This window comes from Corapipo altera, unplaced genomic scaffold (genome assembly GCF_003945725.1).
Source record: "Corapipo altera isolate COAL_440 unplaced genomic scaffold, ASM394572v1 226, whole genome shotgun sequence".
NCBI classification, from domain to species: Eukaryota; Metazoa; Chordata; class Aves; order Passeriformes; family Pipridae; genus Corapipo; species Corapipo altera.
This window is the reverse complement of record NW_020885054.1, coordinates 280,919-299,219: the sequence shown is the minus strand read 5'-3', so window position 1 is coordinate 299,219 and position 18,301 is coordinate 280,919. Positions and strand designations below refer to the sequence as shown.

Sequence of the window (18,301 nt, the reverse complement as noted above, 5' to 3'; positions counted from 1 at the left end):
CCCCGCCCCCGCTGCGCCGCGCGCAAACAACACACCCCGCTGTCAATCATCGCTCTGCCGCCAATCAGCGCCCGTTCTGCGGCAACACCCGCCTCCCTCCGTGCCAATGAGGCCTCTCCGCTGGTCCCGCCCCGACGTCAATCACCGCCCCGAGACCAATCAGCGCCCTCTCTGAGGGAAGACCCGCCTTCTTTATGCTAATTTTGCCTCACCGTTGGTCCCGCCCCGCCGTCAATCACCGTCCCACCGCCAATCACCGCTCGCCTTGACGTGGGTCCCGCCTCTCCATCGAGATAACCACGCCCCCAGTTGGGTCGCCACGCCCCTCTGCGCTAGCCACGCCTCCTTTAACGCCCTCCAGCCCCCCCTGTGCCTGGGACCCCCCAAGAGCCCTGAAGGGAGATGAGAGGGAGTCTGAGCCCACCCCAGAACCCTGTCCGGGGCATTGGGGGCATCTGAGCCCACCCCAGACCTGTCATTACCTCCCTCCGCGGTATTACCCTCCCACCACACACCTATAACCCCCCCCAAAACCCCCCCTCCCTCGCCCTCTCTAGGGAATATCATCACCCCCTCTCCTTTTTGCCCCCTACCCTCCAAAACCTCCTTTCCTTTCCCCCCGAGCACCCCTCCATCAATTGTCAGCCAAGACACGGAGGGGACGTGAAGTTACAAATCACAGAGCGAGGCTTTATTTGGCCCCGGTGGGGAGGGAATGAGGGGGGGTCGAGCAGGGGCTGGGGGGGGCGCAGGACCCCCTCCTCCCCACTCACCCCCAAGTACCGACGGGATGCTGGGACTCAACACCAAAACACCGACGAGAGACATGGAATAACTTAACCCCCGCGGGGGTGGGGGGCGAGGGGGACGGGGGGACACACGGCCTGATGCTCCACACCCCCCAAAGCCAAAGCTGCATCTGAACACAGGGTGAACACACGGGGGAGGAGGAAGAGGAGGAGGAAGGAATGAGCTCCCAAAGGCCCCAGCCCGGGGGTGAAAGCAGAGGGTCCCACACCCAGCGACGAGGGGAGGGGGGCGAGCGTGTCCTGGCGTGTGAGGACATGTCCCCATGTGCCAGGACGTGTGTCTGGGACACACGAGAGGAGTGTGAAGGCACTCGGTGAGCCCAGCAGCATGTGGGGAAACATGACAGGAGGAAGGGGGGCACATTTGAGGGGTCTCCCCCCTCGGCGTGCAAGGCACGAGCGTGCAAGAGGAAGGTGCAGAAGCCGACGCCGGATTGCAGCCGCATCCGAAGGGGGGGATCGGGGAAGGGGCAGGGGGGAGATGCACTTGTGCAAAGTCAGAGTCCCCTGAGGGTCTGGGGGGGGTCAGGGGGTCAGTAGTACTTCTCCGGCTCCTGCCACTTGGTCACCCAGTGCTTCTTGCGGCGACGGGGCAGGAGCCCCCCGGGCTGGTAGCGCTGCTCCTGCCGGATCCTCACCGCGTGGTACTTGGGCATGATCCGGTAGTAGCGGGTCCGCTGGAAGAAGTCACACTGGGAAGGGGGGAAAAGAGAAGGTGAGGGGGTCAGTGTGGGGCTGGGCATGGCTGGAGAGAAGGACAGAGACCCCCCACGAGGCGGCGAAGAGCAGAGGCAAAGGGAGCGGCAGTTCCTGGAGCCACTCGGAGAGACCCCGCGCCCTACAGCGACCCTATAGGACAGAGGAGAAAGAGGAGAGGAGGAGGAGGAGGAGGAGGAGGAGGAGGATGCCGCTGGCATTACCAAGCGGGCGGCGCAGGGGCCCCGGGGGGGCAGTGGGGGTGCCCCCCCCATTAGTAGTCGTCCGTCAGCCGCTCGGTTTCCGACGGCTGGATCCTCATCTCCGCCTTCTGCCCCTTGGCCTCGTACATGGCCCGGGTGTTGGCCCGCCGGAAGAACCCGCACTGCGAGAAAGGGGACAGGGGTCAGGGGGGGCTGGAGAGGGGCTGGGGGGCTCCTGGTCACCCCTCGGAGGGTGAGATGCCCCCCAGAGTGCCTGTGGGGTGGGTGGTCCTGCAGACCCTCCTGGGCAGAAAGTGGGGGCCTCAAGGAGGCCAAAGGGGTCCCCTGTGAGCTGAAGGGTCCCCAGAGGGCTGTGGGGGTCCCACAGTCCCTGCAGCAGAAGGGAAGGAGGGAGCACAGGGAAGGAGGTGCCATCATCCAGCCCTTCTTTGAGTGGGTGTTTTTGTGGATCCCAAAAGGTTTTGCACCCCAAGAGAAGTTGGGAATCTCTGTGCTCCTCTTCCTCATCGCTCTGCAGCCAGGCACCTTCCACCTGGGGGGGAAAATCTTCCTCCTGGGAGGATCATCTTCCTCCTAGGGGGCACCTTCCACCCACAGGGGCACCTTCCAGCTGGGGGGAGAACCTTCCACCCGCTGCTCCCGCTCACCCCTCACCAGGCAGGGAGGATGGCAGCCCCCCATGGCACGAGCCTGTGAGGTCTCAGCACAGGTCCTGCACCCTCTCCTTCCTGGGAAGGGAATCCAGGCCCTCCCTCACCTTCCAGAGGAGGAGGATGATGATCCCCAGCAGCAGCAGCCCGGCTGCCACCGACACCAGCACCAGCCACAGCGCGATCTCGGCCGGCTGCTCCTCCTGCAGCTCCGAGTCCACATCCACAGAGAACTGGAGGGGTTGGGAAGAGCCTTGTTGGGGCACAGAGCTCCCAGTGCATCCCAGTGCATCCCAGTGTGTCCCAGCGTGTCCCAGGAAAGGCCCTGGTGCCGCTCACCCGCACGGTGTGGTTCCTCATGGTGATGGTGGGGACGTGGGAGCGCAGGAACAGCGTTGCGGTGCCCGTCACCTTCACCCGGTCAAAGTCCCGGAACTCCTGGGACACGGGGGACAGAGAGGGGACATGGCGGACACAGAGAGGGGACATGGGGGACACAGAGAGGGGACACAAGGGTGACAGAGGGGAGGACACACCACGTGGGGAGGACACCGATGATGGAGGGGGACACACACACACACGGATGGGTGTCATCTTCTGAGCCAAGACCCGGCAAACTCATTGCTCTGTTCAAGCTCATCCCCACGGGCCAAGCCCAGCCCTGGCCCCCCCTGCAGCCCCCCCAGGCACTGACCTCGATGAAGGTGCTGTTCCAGACTCGGGCCCGCAGGGTGAAGGTGTTGGGGTGCTGGGTGTGGAGCAGGGGGCACTCGAACCACACACAGCGCGTGGTGCCCTCGGAGCAGCTCTGGGGGACACGGGGGAGCTCAGGGGGGCACCGAGGCCCCAGAGCACCACATCGGTGCCAAGAAGCAGCAGGAACAGTGGTCCCAGTGGGGGGAAAGTGCTGCTGGACCCCCCCTCACCCCCTACTCACCAGCACCGTCTCTGACTTGGCTTTCTTGGCGGTGGCCAAGGTGATGGGGGGCTCTGCCGGCTCGGGGGGCTCCAGCTCCCGTCTCTGCCGGGAGGGAGCCTGGTCCTGCAGGAGCTGGGGGGAGGGACATGAGCCCCATCAGAGCCCAGGCAGCTCTGTGGGGCTGGAAGGAGCCACGGAGTGGGGCAGGGACACAGGGCCAAGCAGCGGGTGACTCACGGTGAGGTTGAGGGGGTTGATGACCCCCCCGGGGGGCTGGCAGCTCTCGTTGCCATTGACCAGGATCTCGGTGGGGTAGAGGAGCCATTTACCGTTGGGGATCTCGTAGGGCCACTCAAACCCCAGCAGGATGGTGCCCAAGGAGCCCAGGGACTCACCCTTGGTGGTCACCTGCGGAGCAGAGCGGGAGGTGGAGACCAGGATTCCCAAATCCATCCCCCTCTGGCACTGGCCACCCCCGGCTCACCTGGAAGTCGAAGGTGAGGGGGCTGCCCACGTCCTGCTCCTGCTTCATGGCTGACTCGCCCACCACCACCCCACTGAAGTAGGACTGGACATGGGAGGAGGCTCTGGGAACGGGATGGGGACAGGAATGGTGTGGGGGGCAGAGGGGGCAGCCCCTGCCCCATTCCTGGGACACGGGGGGCTGTGCCTGCTCCCGACACAGCCACACTCGGGGGGGGGGACACAGAGGGGTGGGGGGGATGCCAAGGGATCGAGGGGACACAGAGGGGTGGGGGACACCCCAAGGGGTAGGGGGACACCCCGGCTGCACTCACATGCTCAGTGAGGACTGGATGCTGTAGTCCACCAGCAGCTTGACGAGCACAGGCTGCAGGTCCTCCTGGGTGCTCTGCCTGCCAAGGCACCAGGATCAGCATCTCCCACATCCCAACACTCTTCACCCTCCCAGGGGGAGCAGGGGGTCCCCATCCTGCCCGCCAGGGCCCCCCCCTTCCCAGGGCGTTCCCACTCACGTGGACAGATCCAGCCACACCAAGACCTCCCGTGTGTCCAGCATGATCCCAATGGCCTCGAAGGTGATGATCAGCTCTGCCTGCACCCAGAAGGGACGTGGAGCAGCTCAGCCAGACCCCCACCTGCCTGCTGACCCCCCAAAACGGGTTGGGGGTGGATGGGGGGGGGAGCACTCACCCTCTGGTTCCTCTTAAAAGGGTTTCCCAGCTCGCACAGCACCGTCTCCCCGAACGTGCAGGCTCCACTCTGCAGGCAGGGGAAGAGGGTGAGGAACCCCATGGCAAAGCCCACCTTGCTCCTGGTGCCTCCCTGAGCTGGGGAGGGGTCCGGGGGTCCCCCCCACGTACTGGGCGGACAGAGGAGGGCAGCAGGCTGGGGGGCACGGTGACGTTCAGCAGGGCCTCGTGGGCGTCCTCGCCGTTGGAGGGGGTGGTGGGTGTGTTGGTGATGTTGATGCTCAGGTAGAGCTTCCTCACATCCCGGCTGTACTGCAGCACCTGGGTCCCGTTCAGCCTGTGCACGGAGGGGGGGCTCAGCACATCCCAATGGGACGGGGACCCCTCCCAGGGTGGGTGGGGACACAGGGGGCCCCACTGTCACCTGGGCAGGGGCTGGTTCTGGTCGGTGACGAAGCTGCTCTGGAGCTGGAGGTTGCTGTAGCACTCGTTGTCGGAGCCACATTCCTTCTGGAACTCGATCTGGAGGGACAGGGATGTCCCTGTGAGCCCCTGTGGCCTCCCAGGACACCCCAGAATCCCCCTCCCCACCGGCACACCTTGGTCTCGTTCTCGTGGGACTGGTCCTGGTTGAGGACAGGGAAGGAGTCGAGGGAGTGAGGGCCCAGCTGGAATGTTCTGGGCTTCTCCTGCAGCGAGTAGTTCATGGAGAGCACGATGGGATGCAGCTTGTCCCGGATGTTGTCCTGAGGGGTGGTGGGAGTCACAAAAAAGCCCCTCACAGATCCCTCCCTGGCCCCCACTGCAGCTCCAACCACAGCCAGGCAGCCCTGAGACACTTTTGGGGTACCCCCTCCTACTCACAGCCTGCTGTGAGACCCAACAAACTCATCACAGGAGGGAGGGAAACAAGGGAGGGAAGGAGGGAGGGAAGGTGGGATGTAGAGAAGCAATGGAGGGAGGGAGAGAGGGAAGGGGAGAAGAGGGAAGGCGGAGAGGGAAGGGGGAGAGAGGGTGAGGAGATGGGTGGAGAGAGAGAGAAGGAATGGAGGGAGGAGAGAGGGGAGAGGAAGAAAGGGGAGGGAAAGAGGGTGGGATTTCGCTCTTTCCCGAGCCTGCCATTCCCACCATCCCTGTCCCCACCCCCAGGAGCCAGTCCCGCAGCCCCAGCCCCGCTCCCGCGTGCAGTCCCACCCGCTCACCAGCAGCAGGAGCTCCCGGGCCTGGCAGCGGGTGTCGGGCATGGTGAAGCTGCCGGTGTAGGTGGCAGACGAGGACCCCGCAAACCTCACCCTGGGCGGGTGCCGGTCCTTGTCCGCCTCCAGCGTGTACTCCAGGGCTGCGGGGAGGGCAGGGCCAGGGTGTGACACACGCGTGTGCCCCCAGCACACACCCGGGCACCCCCAGAGGTGTGCACGTCCTCCCCTGGATGTCACCCCCCTGCAGGAGCACGGGGGGGGGGACCCGCTGCCACCCCCACAACCCCGCACTCACTGATCCTCTCCTGGTACTTGGGGTCCCCTGCGCTCTGGTTGTAGGAGAAGCAGAGGGTCACCGTGATGCTGGGGGGGCAAAGGGGCCGTGAGTGGAGCCAGGTGTGCCACTAACAGCACGGGTGGCACTGGGGGACCCGGGGGGGGCTCACCAGGACTTCTGTGTGCACTGAGTAGGGTCCACCTTGCTGGGGGTCACTGTGAAGGTCTTGTCCAGGATGTTGATCACGGGGCGAGCTCTGGGCAGAGGTGGATTTGGGCTGAGCCCCACTGGGGGTGGCAGGGCCTGCAGGATGCCTGTCCCCATCCCTGTCCCCCTGCCCCTGTACCTGAGCAGGACGATCCGCTCGTTCAAGCTGCCCACTAGGAGATCCGGGTAGGAATTGTCATCCACGTCCAGCCCCCCGCTCAGCGAGTACCCGAAGGTCTTTATTTTGGTGGGGCCCAGGTCTGACCCGCTGATCACCTGGAGTTGGGGGGGGCAGGGGGGTGTCACCCATTGCTCACCAGCCCCACAGATCCAGGGACTGACCCGCTGCATCCTGCCCTGGAGCATGGGATGCTTGGGGGATATCTGGAACCCTGACACCCCGGTGAGGGGGTCCAGAGCCCTGACCCCCCACAGTGAAGGGACCCCCCCCACCCATGGGGCCGTTACCTGCCGGGGTTTGTCCTGCAGCCCCTCAGCACTGCTGTGGTAGATGTAGACCTTCCCATACCCCTCAAAAGGAGCCCCCACAGCAATATCTGGGGGGAGAAGAGCATGGTCAGCCCCTCAGGGATGGGGTTCCCCATACCTCCTCAAGCCCCTCCCCTCCACTTTAAATGCACCCCCCCATCTCCATCTTTTCACCCCAAACCTCCCCAGGGACCCCCCAACATCCCCTCCAGTGGGGGGGCTCTCCAGCTCCCCCCAGAGAGCAGTGCCCAGCCCCTCACCCTGGAATCCATCCTGGTTGACATCCCCAATGCTGGCCAGGGCGAAGCCGAACCCGGAGTAGCTGGGGCCGGTGAGGACCAGGCTGGGGTGCAGCTGGAAGCCCCCCACCTCGTTCATGTACACGTACACTGCGCCCCCCACCTCCTGCTTCCTCTCGAAGTAGTAGGGAGCCCCCACCACCAGGTCCTGCCACCTGTGGGGACAAGGGGGCAGTTGGGGTTGGGACGCTGTGACACAACCCCACCCCGACACACCCGGAGCGGTGGAGACCCCCCCACAGCCATCAAAATAGCACTTCCCTAAAAAACCTCCCCACCCCCAGAGCTGTGCCCACCATGACAGGACCCACAGAGACCCCAGGTGAGCTGCAGAGTGCCCCCAGGTGAGACCCCCACCCCTGGGAGCTGCAGGGTGCCCCGGCTGAGACCCCAGACCCCCCAAAACTGCACAATGCACCAGGTGAGACTCTTCACCCCAAGAGCTACAGGACGTCCCAGGTGAGACCCCCACCCCCGGGAGCTGAGGGGTCCCAGCCCAGGTGAGCCGCAGGACACCCCAGGTGAGTCCCCCGGCCCCTGCCCGCCCTCACCCGTCGTTGTTGAGGTCGGCCAGGGCGATGGCGCTGCCGAAGTAGGAGCCGACCTGCGGGCCGGGGAGCAGGAGGCTCCTGTGCAGGCTCTGCTGGGGGCTGCGGCTCAGCAGGTACACGGCGCCCGTGTGCTGGTACCGGGGGGGCGCCTGTCACCATGGTCACCGCGTCCTGCTGCAGCACCGCGCTGCCCACCTCGGCCGTGTACCCTGTGCCAGCGCCGCGGTCAGGGGGGCAGCGCGGACCCCCCGACACCCCCACAGTGAGGCGGAGACAGCACGGACCTCCAGAGACCCCCACACCCCATGACCCCCACCCCAAGCCCCTGCAGCCCTCCACACACCCTGGCGTCACCACTTGGGTCTCCAAGCCTCCCTAACTCCCTCCACCCGTTTAACATCCACCCCAAAGGTTGTCCCTAAATCTACAACCCCCAAACCTCCTCCTATCCCAAATCTACTCTCCATGACACCCCTCAAGCCTCCTAAACACCCTGATGTCACCACGGTGCCACCACTGCCCCCCACTCATACCATTCCCAGGGGGTCTCCAAGCCTCTCTAAACTCCTTCCACCCCTTTAACATCCACCTCCAACATTCCCGCTAAAGCCACACCCCCCAAACCCCCCCCTTACCCCCAATTCCCCCCCCCGGGAGCCCCCCCCTGCCCCGCTGCCCCCACCTATGTAGGTGTTGCCGTTCTTCTGGTTGGGGAAGGAGAAGTCGTGCAGGTCCCACATCTCCCGCTGCAACATGTAGTCAGTGCCTGCGACAGCGAGGGGGGTCAACCCCACAGCACGGGGGGGCAGCCCCTCTCCCCCCCTTTGGCACCGCTCCCCTGGCACGTGAGCACATGTGTGGCCACATGTGTGTGTGTGTGTGTGCAAACACATCCATGTGCACAGGGTGTCTGTGGGGGTGCGGGTACCCTGGGGAAGGGGGTCCCATAGGGGCACAGGCACCATGGGGAAGGAGGTGCCCGTGGGGGTACAGACACTGTGGGGAAGGAAGCACCCACGGTGGTGCCCAGAGAAATATGAGCATCCCAGGCAAGGGGGTGCCCACGGGGATACGGGGACCCGGGGGAAGGAGGTGCACACGGGGGCACGGTCACGCCAGGAAAGGGGATTCCTGCGCCGTGCTCAAGGGGGTATGAGGGTATGAGCATCCCAGGGACGGGGATCCCCCAGGTTTGGGCACCCCGGGGAGGGGGCACCGCCCCTGCCCTCCCCATCCGCCCTCACCCTGCCAGTTGTAGGCGCCGGGCGCGCCGAAGTAGATGATGTTGGCGGTGAAGCCGGCGCTGGTGCCCATCTGGCACATGCCGGTCTCGTCGCTGTCGGTGTTGGCGTTGCACATCTCGTGGTGGTACGTCTGCCACTCGTCGCTCAGGTCCAGCTGCAGGTCGTTGCCCCGCACGTAGCACCGGCCCACCATGCGCCGCTGGTCCTCGCTGCCCGACCACAGCACCTTGGTGTAGCGGTGGGCACAGGCCTGCGGGCACGGCGGGCGCTGCTCAGCACCCCAAAAGGGAGGGGGCACCCCCAAAAGGGAGGGGGAACCCCTCGCCCTGAGCCCCGTGTCAGGATGGTGAGAGGGAAGTGGGAGGTGTATAGGAGTTGGGGATCTATAGGGTGTAATCCTCTACAGGTGCTCTGTAGGGTGTGAGGATCTATAGGGTGTGAGGGTCTCCACGGGATGAGGGTCTATAGGATGTGAGGGTCTCTAGAGCTGGATGTTGTCTCGCCACCCGAGAGCTTCACTTCACCCCCACCGGCACCCACCACCCGTCACCCCACGGTGCCCACTCCAGGGGACACGGAGGCGACAGGAGCACCTCTGCCTGGTGCCACCACGCCGGGGACACGTGCCAGGCCCACGTGGAAGCACTGGCAGCTCCCTGGTGTCCCTGTGCAGCCGTGCCCGGCAGCAGCTGGGTGGTGGCACACACTGGGTGGTGGCACACACGGGGCGGTGGCACACACGGGGTGGTGGCACACATGGGGTGGTGGCACACATGGGGTGGTGGCACACACAGGGTGGTGGCACACGTGTGTGCACATGGACTCACCAGCACCCTCCCTGCTGGCTGCCGCTGGCTGGCCACCGTCACCCCCAGCCACATGTCATCGATGATGGCCTTGTCTGGTTCATCTGGGGGGAAGGGACAGTGTGAGAGCGGGGCCTCCCCGTTCCCAGAGGGGATTTGGGGTGCCCTGGGGTGCTCTCGTACCCTTGAGCTCGATGTCGAGGCGCTGGCAGTCGCGGGTGGAGGCGGTGAGGGGACAGGCGTAGACGGCGCCCGTCCGGGTCCCGTTCACGGGCTCCGCATCTCGGGGGGCCCCCACCAACAGCCTGGGGGGGGCACAGAGAGAGGGAGGTGGGTGGGTGGGTTGAGGGGAGCAGGTCCCTCCACCCCAACAAAGTTCAGCTCATTTTAGGAGGGGAGAAAGCCCAGCATGCCCTGGGGAGGGGGTGGTGGGGTGAGGAGGTGCTCAGAGGGGACCTGGAGCATATGACACGACCCCCAAATTATGGGGGCTGCCCAACACCATCTCTGGAGCTGAAAGGGTGCACAAGGAGCTGAAAGGTCTCAGAGGACAGGGGGGTCTGGCTGATGGATTCACTCCTTGCCCTCTCCTTCCCAAACCTGATCCCAGCCCCGGCTCACGGGTGAGCCCCCCATACTGCTGCACAGTGGGGTGTAAGAAGGAGTCAGGCTGACCCCACAGACCTCAGAGAAAACAAAACTGGGGCAGGGGGGTGTTGCTCAGCACCCCATCGCCAGCCCCGGGGCCCCCGTGTCTGTGTAAACACCCACGGCCCTTCCCGGCCAACCTTTGAGCCAGGAGCGGGGCCGTGGCCCCCCCTGCACAGCCCCGGCACAGCCCCCGGCACAGCCCCCGGCACAGCCCCGGCACAGTCCCCGGCACAGCCCCCGGCACAGTCCCCGGCACAGTCCCCGGCACAGCCCCGGCACAGCTGTGCCGTGTCCCGCCGACAGGCGATCCCTGCGTGCCAAGGAACGCCGGGACAACCCGCCGGGATGGGGAGGGCGAGCTAGGATTGAGCTCCCCTCATCCCACAAGGCATCCGGGCAGCACTGGGCATCCCAAGGGAGGCAGCGCCATCCCGGGGGTGACTCAGACCCCTGGAAGGGCAGGGACGGCCCGGCTGAGTCACGGCACTGCCATGCGGGGGGGCATTGCCATTCCAGGCTGGATGCAGCACCGGCCCCACAGCGCCCTACAGTGATGATGAAGGGACTCCCCACACACCTCCCAACCCCAGGGAGATGCCAGGGACCCCCGGCAGCAGCAGGACCTGGGGCTGGGGGCTGGCAGGCGGACTCGGTGTGCCCGGGGGGTTCCGGAAAGGCCAGCCTTTCCGCCAGGAATTCCTTTGGGATCGAGAGGACAATGGTGTGGAGGAGGCCGTGCTAGCAGAGGAAGTGTGTCCCTCCTGGCAGGCAGGACACGGGGCAGGGGCCAGAGCACCCAGGTAGTGGCTGCAGCCCCCAGACCCGATCACGGGGGCAACGAGCTGGTCAGTCCTCAGCAGGGCCACTGGCGAGGACAGGGACAAATCCCGCTGTCCTCATCCCATCGCCAGCGGGCAGGGAGTGCCGGGAAGGCTGAGCAATGCGGGGCCGGGAGCGCGGGCACGTCCGGGCGGGCCGGGGCGGGCTGACTCCGAGCCCAGGCGCCGGAGGAATGTGGGCCCCCAGGCAGCCCCCGCCCCGGCACGTCGGGGCCCCCCCGCGCCCGTGACGGGCCCCACCGGCGGCACCGGCTGAGTCAGCCCCGCGCTGCAGGTGTGGGGGGGGACGGCATTGCTCATCCCAAATAGGGGTGTCTGCCCCCCTCCCCCCCAGGAATGCCAGGATGGGGATGCCAGCTGCTCCCAGGAAAGTGGGAGCCACTGGTTGCGAAGGGAAGGGAATAACGGGGGATGATGCCTCCTGATTTTTTTTCCAGCTCGGCACAAAGGAATCCTCCCCTCCCCTAATTCCTGCAACCCCTCAATAGGGGGGCACAAGGGGCACCATTGTCCCCTCTTACCTGGAGGGGAAGTGACTCAGTGCAGCTGCTGTGACTCAGGGTTGGAGGGAGAACCCGGGGGGGTCCTTCCCCCACACCCCAAACCCCAGCGGGACCCTCGGGTGCTGCCCCGGGGGTGCCCCGGGCAGGGGGTGCCCCCAGGCTCCCCCGGTGGTCCCGGTTCAGCCAGACCCCCGCTGTTCCCAACCACCACCGTGGCTCCCCGCGGGTCCCGGGGGGTGGGAGCCCACCCAAGCCAAGAAGCTCCGGCATCCTGCTGCCTCCAGCCAAGACTTCCCAGCACGGCAGCCCACCCGCAGGCTCTGCTCCTGGGAAAAGGGGGAGTGTGGGATGCTGGGGGCTTCGGAGTCCCACCAGAGACACGGGGGACACCCATGGGCGTCCCCCACCCCAAGGTGCAGCGTGCCCCCACAGCCACCTGGAGAGCCAGGGGCTGGGGGACTGGAGCTCCCATCCCGGGGAGGCCCGGACCAGTTTGTGGCACTGGTCCCGCTGGGGTGAGGGGACGAGGAGCTGGGATTACGCTGGACATGGTCAAACAGCAGCGCGAGGGGGAGGCCGGGAAGGGAGGGAGGCAGGAATGTGAGGCCGTGCTCCGTCCTAATCCGCCCTGGTAAACTGGGGGGGGTGGACAGCGGCGGGGGGGGCTCCCTGCCAGCACTGGCTGAGCTGGAAGGGGGGGCTGTGGGAGGGTCTGGGCACCAGGACCCCAAAATGAGGCCACTCCTGCAGGGGTGACAGAGGTGAGGATGGCAGAGGATCCCACCCAGACTCCACAGCACGGACTGTAAGGGGGGGGGGGGAGTCGTGTTCCCCCCAACAGCAGCACAGCCCCCCAGCCTCAGAGCCCCCTCCCCAGGGAGCAGCTGGGCAGTGTGGGGAGCACCTCATCCCTCTCCCAGGGGTGACGGTGCCAGGACAGGAGGAGCAGGCAGGATGGGGGGGGGCTCCACACCACACCCCATCCTGCTCCCCCCACCCTGGGCAAAGGCAGGAATGGCACAGTGGACCCTCCCCAAACTTCCCCACCTCATACCAGGGCTGGGGGATGCTCCAACAACCCCTCTGAGCCCCCAAAAGCAGCATCCAACAGGGATCTCCAGTATATCCCACCCACCCCAAGGCTGTGGGGGGAGGATCATCCCTCAATGCCACTCTGCTTACAATGGGGGGGGCCCTAAGCAGGCAAATCCACTGAGATCCCCTCAGGAAACCAGCAACGGCTCCTGGACGCCACGAGGGATGGCTGGACGGACGGAAGGACGGACAGATGGATGGATGGATGACCCCCGGGATGCCGGCCCCACATCCGCCCCCCTCCTCCGCCTGCCAAGCAGCCACAGCCCCACAGGACCCCGGTGGACTCGGGCCAAGGCAGGGGGAGCTCAGCCAGCTCCAGCAATCCGCAGAATCCCAGCCGAGGGGGAGGGAAAACCGGGAATCCAGCCAGGAGAGTGATCTCCTCTTCACCATCCAGCTGGGAGCAGGAAGACCCCCGAGCATCAGGCACACACAGAGGGAAACTGAGGCACATGTAAGGGGGGCAGATGTGGGTGCTGTCTCCTCCCCAGAGGCAGATTCGGGGGGGTCTTCAGTTTTCCTGGCACAGATGGTCCGTGCCTCAGTTTCCCCGTGTTTTTCAGGGAAGGGTTGGATTCGCCGGGTCCCACCAGCACAGGCCAAACCAGCTCCCCCAGCGGGAGCCCAGGGGAGCGGCCGGAGCCCACGGGAGCGGCCGGACACGGGCAGTAGGAGTTTCCTAATCTCGGGAAGGCTGATAAACACCCGCGCTTCCAGCTCCCCTTCACCTGGCCAGGGGAGGGGCGAGCAAACAAACCTTTGCAAGGGACACGAAAAACACGGCGGGGTTGGAATGGGGAAGGAGGGGGGGGGTGTGCCGTGCCAGCCTGGCCCCCCGCCAGCGCCCGGCCGGGAAGCGGCTCCACACCCCACCGGAAGGCTGGGAATGCCAGCGGCATGAATCCACGCAAGAGCATCCCTCTTGTCCCGTTGTCATCCCTCGCAGCGAGGGCATGGGGTGAGCCCCCCCCAAAAAAGCACGGACACCCCCCCTCCCCGCGGACCGTATCAGGGATGACGGTGGCAGGAAACGTCCCTTTCCTGTCCCCACCCTGCACCTGAGAGCAGAGGGCAGAGGAGCCTTCATCCGGCACCGGGGTGACGGGGGAGTGGCGGCACACCCATGGGGCTGCGGGCCCGAAAGGGGAAGGATGGGGGCGCTCGGGGGGGCACCCCCGCATCGGTGCCACCCCGCCACACCCGCCCAAAACGGCTCTGACACCCCAGTTTGGGGGGCAACAGCCCCGTGGAACGAGAGAACCCCGCGCCATTCCAACCCCCGCCACCACGGGGACGGGCAGCAAAGGGCTCCCAGGGGGATGGGGGTGCAAATTCCCGGCGGGATCCCGGCTCTGAAGCCTTTCCCCCACAGCCGGCGGAGCCTCCACACCCCACCCGGATCACGCCAGGACTCGCACGGGCCACGTGGCACAGGTGGAGGGATCGCAGGTCCCTGCCTAGGGGGGCCAAGGCCCCCCAAAATCCCGCCCCGAGCCACTCGGGGAGGCACGAGCCGATCTGTCCCGGTGCCAGCGAGGATCCCCACCTCGGTGCCCCCCGGCAGCTGCTCCCGTGGCACCGGAGCAGGGAGAACCCGGCCCTGGGTGGGAGCCAGCGTGTCCCCCGTGGGGGAGGAGGGGTCCTGCACCCCACCAGCTGCTCCGCAGGGAACAGCTTCACTCCCTCCCGGGACAGGAGCAACAACAACCCATCCCACGGCGGGGCCGCCGGCCCAAAATGCATCTCTGGAATGCGGAGCAGCACATGCCTCCCGTCCAAGCAGCTGCTGCCAGTCCCTTATCCATGGAAAAAAAGAAAAGGAGCCCTCCGGGTCTCCCAAGGACCCCCCGGGAGCTGGGAGTTCCGCGAGAGGGTGATCCAGCAAAAAACCTGTGCCCTTGAGCGGGAAAATCCCAGCCCAAGCCCTGCGGAGGAGCGCTATCCCGGCAGGGACACGCGGCTGGAACCTCCGGCCAGGAGGGATGGGGGACAGGGATGCTGGAGGTGGGGGACTGGCAGGGCGGGGGGGCAGCAGGGGGACACGGCGGGTGACAGCGGTGGGATCGCACGGGGAATGCTCCGGCTGAAAAGGGCTTTTGTTGGGGCTTTGCCTGGCAGCAGGAACCACAGTCCAACAGGTTCCCCGGGAACGGGAATGGGGCCTCCTCGCCAGGAGCGGCTGGAGCCGAGGGGGGACACGAGGGACTTCGCAACCGCCCCGGGGAGGGTCGGTGCTGGCCGGGACCCCTGGCCCAGCAGGGGTGACACGGGGTGTCCCCGCTGTGCTGCCAGACCCCCCCTTCCCCGTGTCACTGGGACTCAGGGAATAATGGGGGGGGGCGTCACCCCACCACTAACGGGGTGCAAAGAAGCCACGAGCAGGGGACCGGGGGGGGGGACAAGCCCCCGAGGAGCCACTGGAGAGTACGGACCCCTCCTCAGCTGGGCTCTGAGCCATGAGGGTCCCCCCGACTCCCACCCCAGCACCTGGGCCCCCCGGGCGCCCCTCTCCCGGCACGCAGAGCCCCCCCTCCCACCTCCTCCTCCTCCTCCTCCTCCTCCTCCTCCTCCTCCAGGTGTACCCCCGCCCTCACGGCGGCGGGATCGGGACCTTTGCCCTCACACAGGGACCTCCCACTCCCATGAGGAACCCCCCCCCTTTCCCCTTCCCTGGGGGCCCCCCCCCCCTCCCCGTGGGACCCTCATTTCATCGGGGGACCCCTCACCCCACCACGGGGGACATTCCCCGCTCTCCTCCACCTCACGGGCGACCCAGACCCTTACAGGGACCGCTCACAACTCCTCTCCACCCCACGGGGGACCCTTCCCCTATGCGGGACCCCCCACAAACCTCACAAGTAAACCTCTCCTCGTTCTTCCCCAGCGCACGGGGGTCTCAACCACCGCGCACATCCCATCCCACGGGGGACCCCTTCGATCCACGGGGGACACCTCTACCCTCGAACCCTCCCCCACTTCACGGGGACACCCCCGCCCCACAGGTAAAACCTCTTCTCGCCTTCCCCCACCGCGATCCCACCGGGCATCGCACCCACCCCGCACCGCCCCGGGCGACCCCATCCCACTCTCCCCCATCCCACGGGAGACCCTTCCCCGCCGGGGGACCCCATCCCACTCTCCCCCATCCCACGGGGGACCCTCCCCTTATGGGGGGTTTCACTGCACAGGTAAATCTCTCCCCTCTCTCCCGTACCACACGGGACCCCCAACCACCCCCACCATGCCCCCCTCCCCGCATCATCGGCTTCCCCTCCCCGCGCTCACAAGCTGCGCTCCCTCCGCTCCGTCTGCCGGTGCAGCGCCACCGAGAAGCCGAACAAGGCGCCGGCGGGGCCCCCCTCCTTGAGGACGGGGAAGGTGCGGTCCAGGTTGAAGGCGGCGGCGGCTCCGAGCAGCACCGGGCCGAGCCCGAGCAGCAGCGCCGGGAGGGGCGGCAGGAGCGGCGGCAGCAGCAGCGGGCGGTGGCGGCGCCGCGCCATGTCCCGCACCGGCCGCCGTAGCCGCGGCTGCCGCCCCACCGGGCCCGGTGCGCTCCGGGGGGGCGGGGCCGGGCGGGGCGGGGGCGGGGCTTGGCAACACCCGGACACGCCCCCTTTTAAAGCGGTCGCACCCCCTCCTTCACCCATCACCAACCCCCCGTACCTGCGTGCGCAGGTGAGGGGAGGGAGGGGCGTGCGGGCACACCCGTGTGTCCTCCTCCCTCTCCAGTTGTGTCCCCCCCATGCCCACGCGGGGGCACCGCAACCCCCCCCCCCCCAAATTTGCAGCCTCTCCCCCCAGTACCCACGCGCGGCAACGTCCCCCTCGCCCCAAGCCCGCAGTCCCCACGTCCACGTGGGGTATTATGTCGAGTCTCCCTCCCCTCCTACAGATAACTCCCAAAGCTCACGCGGGGGGCACCGAGTCCCTCGACGCCCCTGCCCCCAGTCCGCAGTTTCCCCCCAAACCGACGTGGGAGCATCACGTCGCGTGTCCCCCTTCCGCTGACCCCCCTCACGCCCCCGTGGGAGGAACCGAGTCGTCTGTGTTCCCCCTCTTCCCCGCATCCCCCTCTCTCCCTCCTCCACCCCAAATTAGGACCCTCCATGGGATGGAACCGCCGGGATGGGACCCCCAATTTAGGACACCCCATAGGATGGGCCCTCGAGGCTCAAACCCCCACAGTGGGATGGGACTCCCTTGGAATGGGACACCCCTTCCCTCGTGACAGGAGGTCACGGCGGGACCCCGAGAGCGGCTGTGCCGTGGGACAGTCCCATCCCCGTGGTGACCGCGACGGGGACGCCGCGGTGGCCCTGGGGACGCGACCGCAGTCGCAGCATCGCCACTTCCCTGCCGGGGAGGGCTGCCGGCGGTGACAGCCACCGTCCCCGTCCCCGACCCGGCTGAGGTCACCGGGAGCCGCCGCGCCGCTCCCACCCGTGCCAGGAAACCCGTGGGTGGGGTGGGCTGGGCTGGGGGGGCCTGCAGGATGTCCTGTGTCCCCCACCCCGATGTCCCCGTGCCCCTGCGCCGTGTCACTGGAAAGAGTGACGGCACAAGGGGACAGCGCCACGGGCAGCGCTGCCTGCGGCCGGCACACGGCTACGGCACTGGGGCCTGCCCTCCTCCCCTTATCCTTTGTCCTCCGTCCCACGTTCCTCGTCCCCTGTTCCTTGTCCCTTGTTCCTTGTCCTTCGTCTCCGCCCCCATCCCTGTCCCTCGTGCCCCGAAGGTGACATCACCGCACAGGGGTGTCATTACCCCAAAACGCCACTAGATGACGCCGTCCCCCCAAGGATGCTCTGGGGGGTTTGGGATTTGGGATTTGGGGTCGGGCAGGTCAATCGGCAGAGCCTCCCTCGACACCTCCATCCGCCGCGGCTGTGACAGAGCTGGGGGGACACGCGGGGACCCCCGTGGGCGCTGCCGGGCTCGGGGGACGTTTCCAAGCAGGACCCCCCCCACCAGTGTTGGGGGGGCACGGGGGGACCCTTCAGCTTCCGGGGGCTATGGGAGGGATCCCCTCCAGCCTTGGGGGGGCACATGAAGGGAACCCGCTGACCTTTTGGGGGCCACAGGGGAGGAAAACCCTCCAGCCTTGTAGGGGGAATGGGAGGGATCACTTCAGCCTTGTGGGGTGGACAAAGGGGGGCCCTCCAGCCCTATGGGGGGTATGGGGAGGGGGTCCAAACTTGTGGAGGGCACAGGGGACAGCAGGGGTGTGCTGACCTGACCCCGTGGTCAGCCCTGCCCCTGCACCGACCCACAGAGACCCCTGGGTGCCCCAATACAGTGACTTCTGCCATCCCCAGTGTCCCAGTTCACTCAAACTGGTCCCCCCAAGTCCCCCACCCCCCTCCCCCATCCATGAGCTCCTGGATTTGGGGCTCCACAAGCGCCAACCTGGCCCAGCAGCCTCCGGCAACCCCAGTGCCTCCCAGTCCCAAACTGGTTCAGGACTGCACGGACCTGCTCCCCGCTTGTGCCCCACTCCCCAGCCGCCCTCCCTGGCCTCCAGCTCCCCAACCGGCTTTTCCTGCCGGCACATCCCTCTCCCGGCAGGAGCCAGCCCCGGTGACAGTCCGGCTGGAGGGGGACAGCCGGGCCAGGGGACCGGGGGTGTCCCCGCGGCTCCCCGGGACCCTGGGAATGCTCCCCGGGACCC

At 66.9% G+C, this 18,301-nt stretch overlaps 1 protein-coding gene across 1 annotated transcript; it reads right to left on the bottom strand.

Moving 5' to 3' along the window:
• Window positions 1–664: 664 nt before the first annotated feature.
• On the bottom strand, window positions 665–16,133 carry ITGA3 (integrin subunit alpha 3). Its single transcript, XM_027668873.1, is given in 26 exon segments — window positions 665–1,501; window positions 2,487–2,612; window positions 2,719–2,817; window positions 3,074–3,187; window positions 3,317–3,430; window positions 3,536–3,706; window positions 3,783–3,885; window positions 4,096–4,173; window positions 4,294–4,373; window positions 4,472–4,540; window positions 4,642–4,807; window positions 4,895–4,992; window positions 5,070–5,216; window positions 5,673–5,809; window positions 5,965–6,032; window positions 6,116–6,202; window positions 6,293–6,429; window positions 6,622–6,710; window positions 6,903–7,096; window positions 7,493–7,635; window positions 7,637–7,701; window positions 8,175–8,258; window positions 8,737–8,986; window positions 9,564–9,646; window positions 9,726–9,847; window positions 15,919–16,133. Coding segments are annotated over 26 exon segments (3,198 nt in total). The 3' UTR covers window positions 665–1,342.
• Window positions 16,134–18,301: the final 2,168 nt, after the last annotated feature.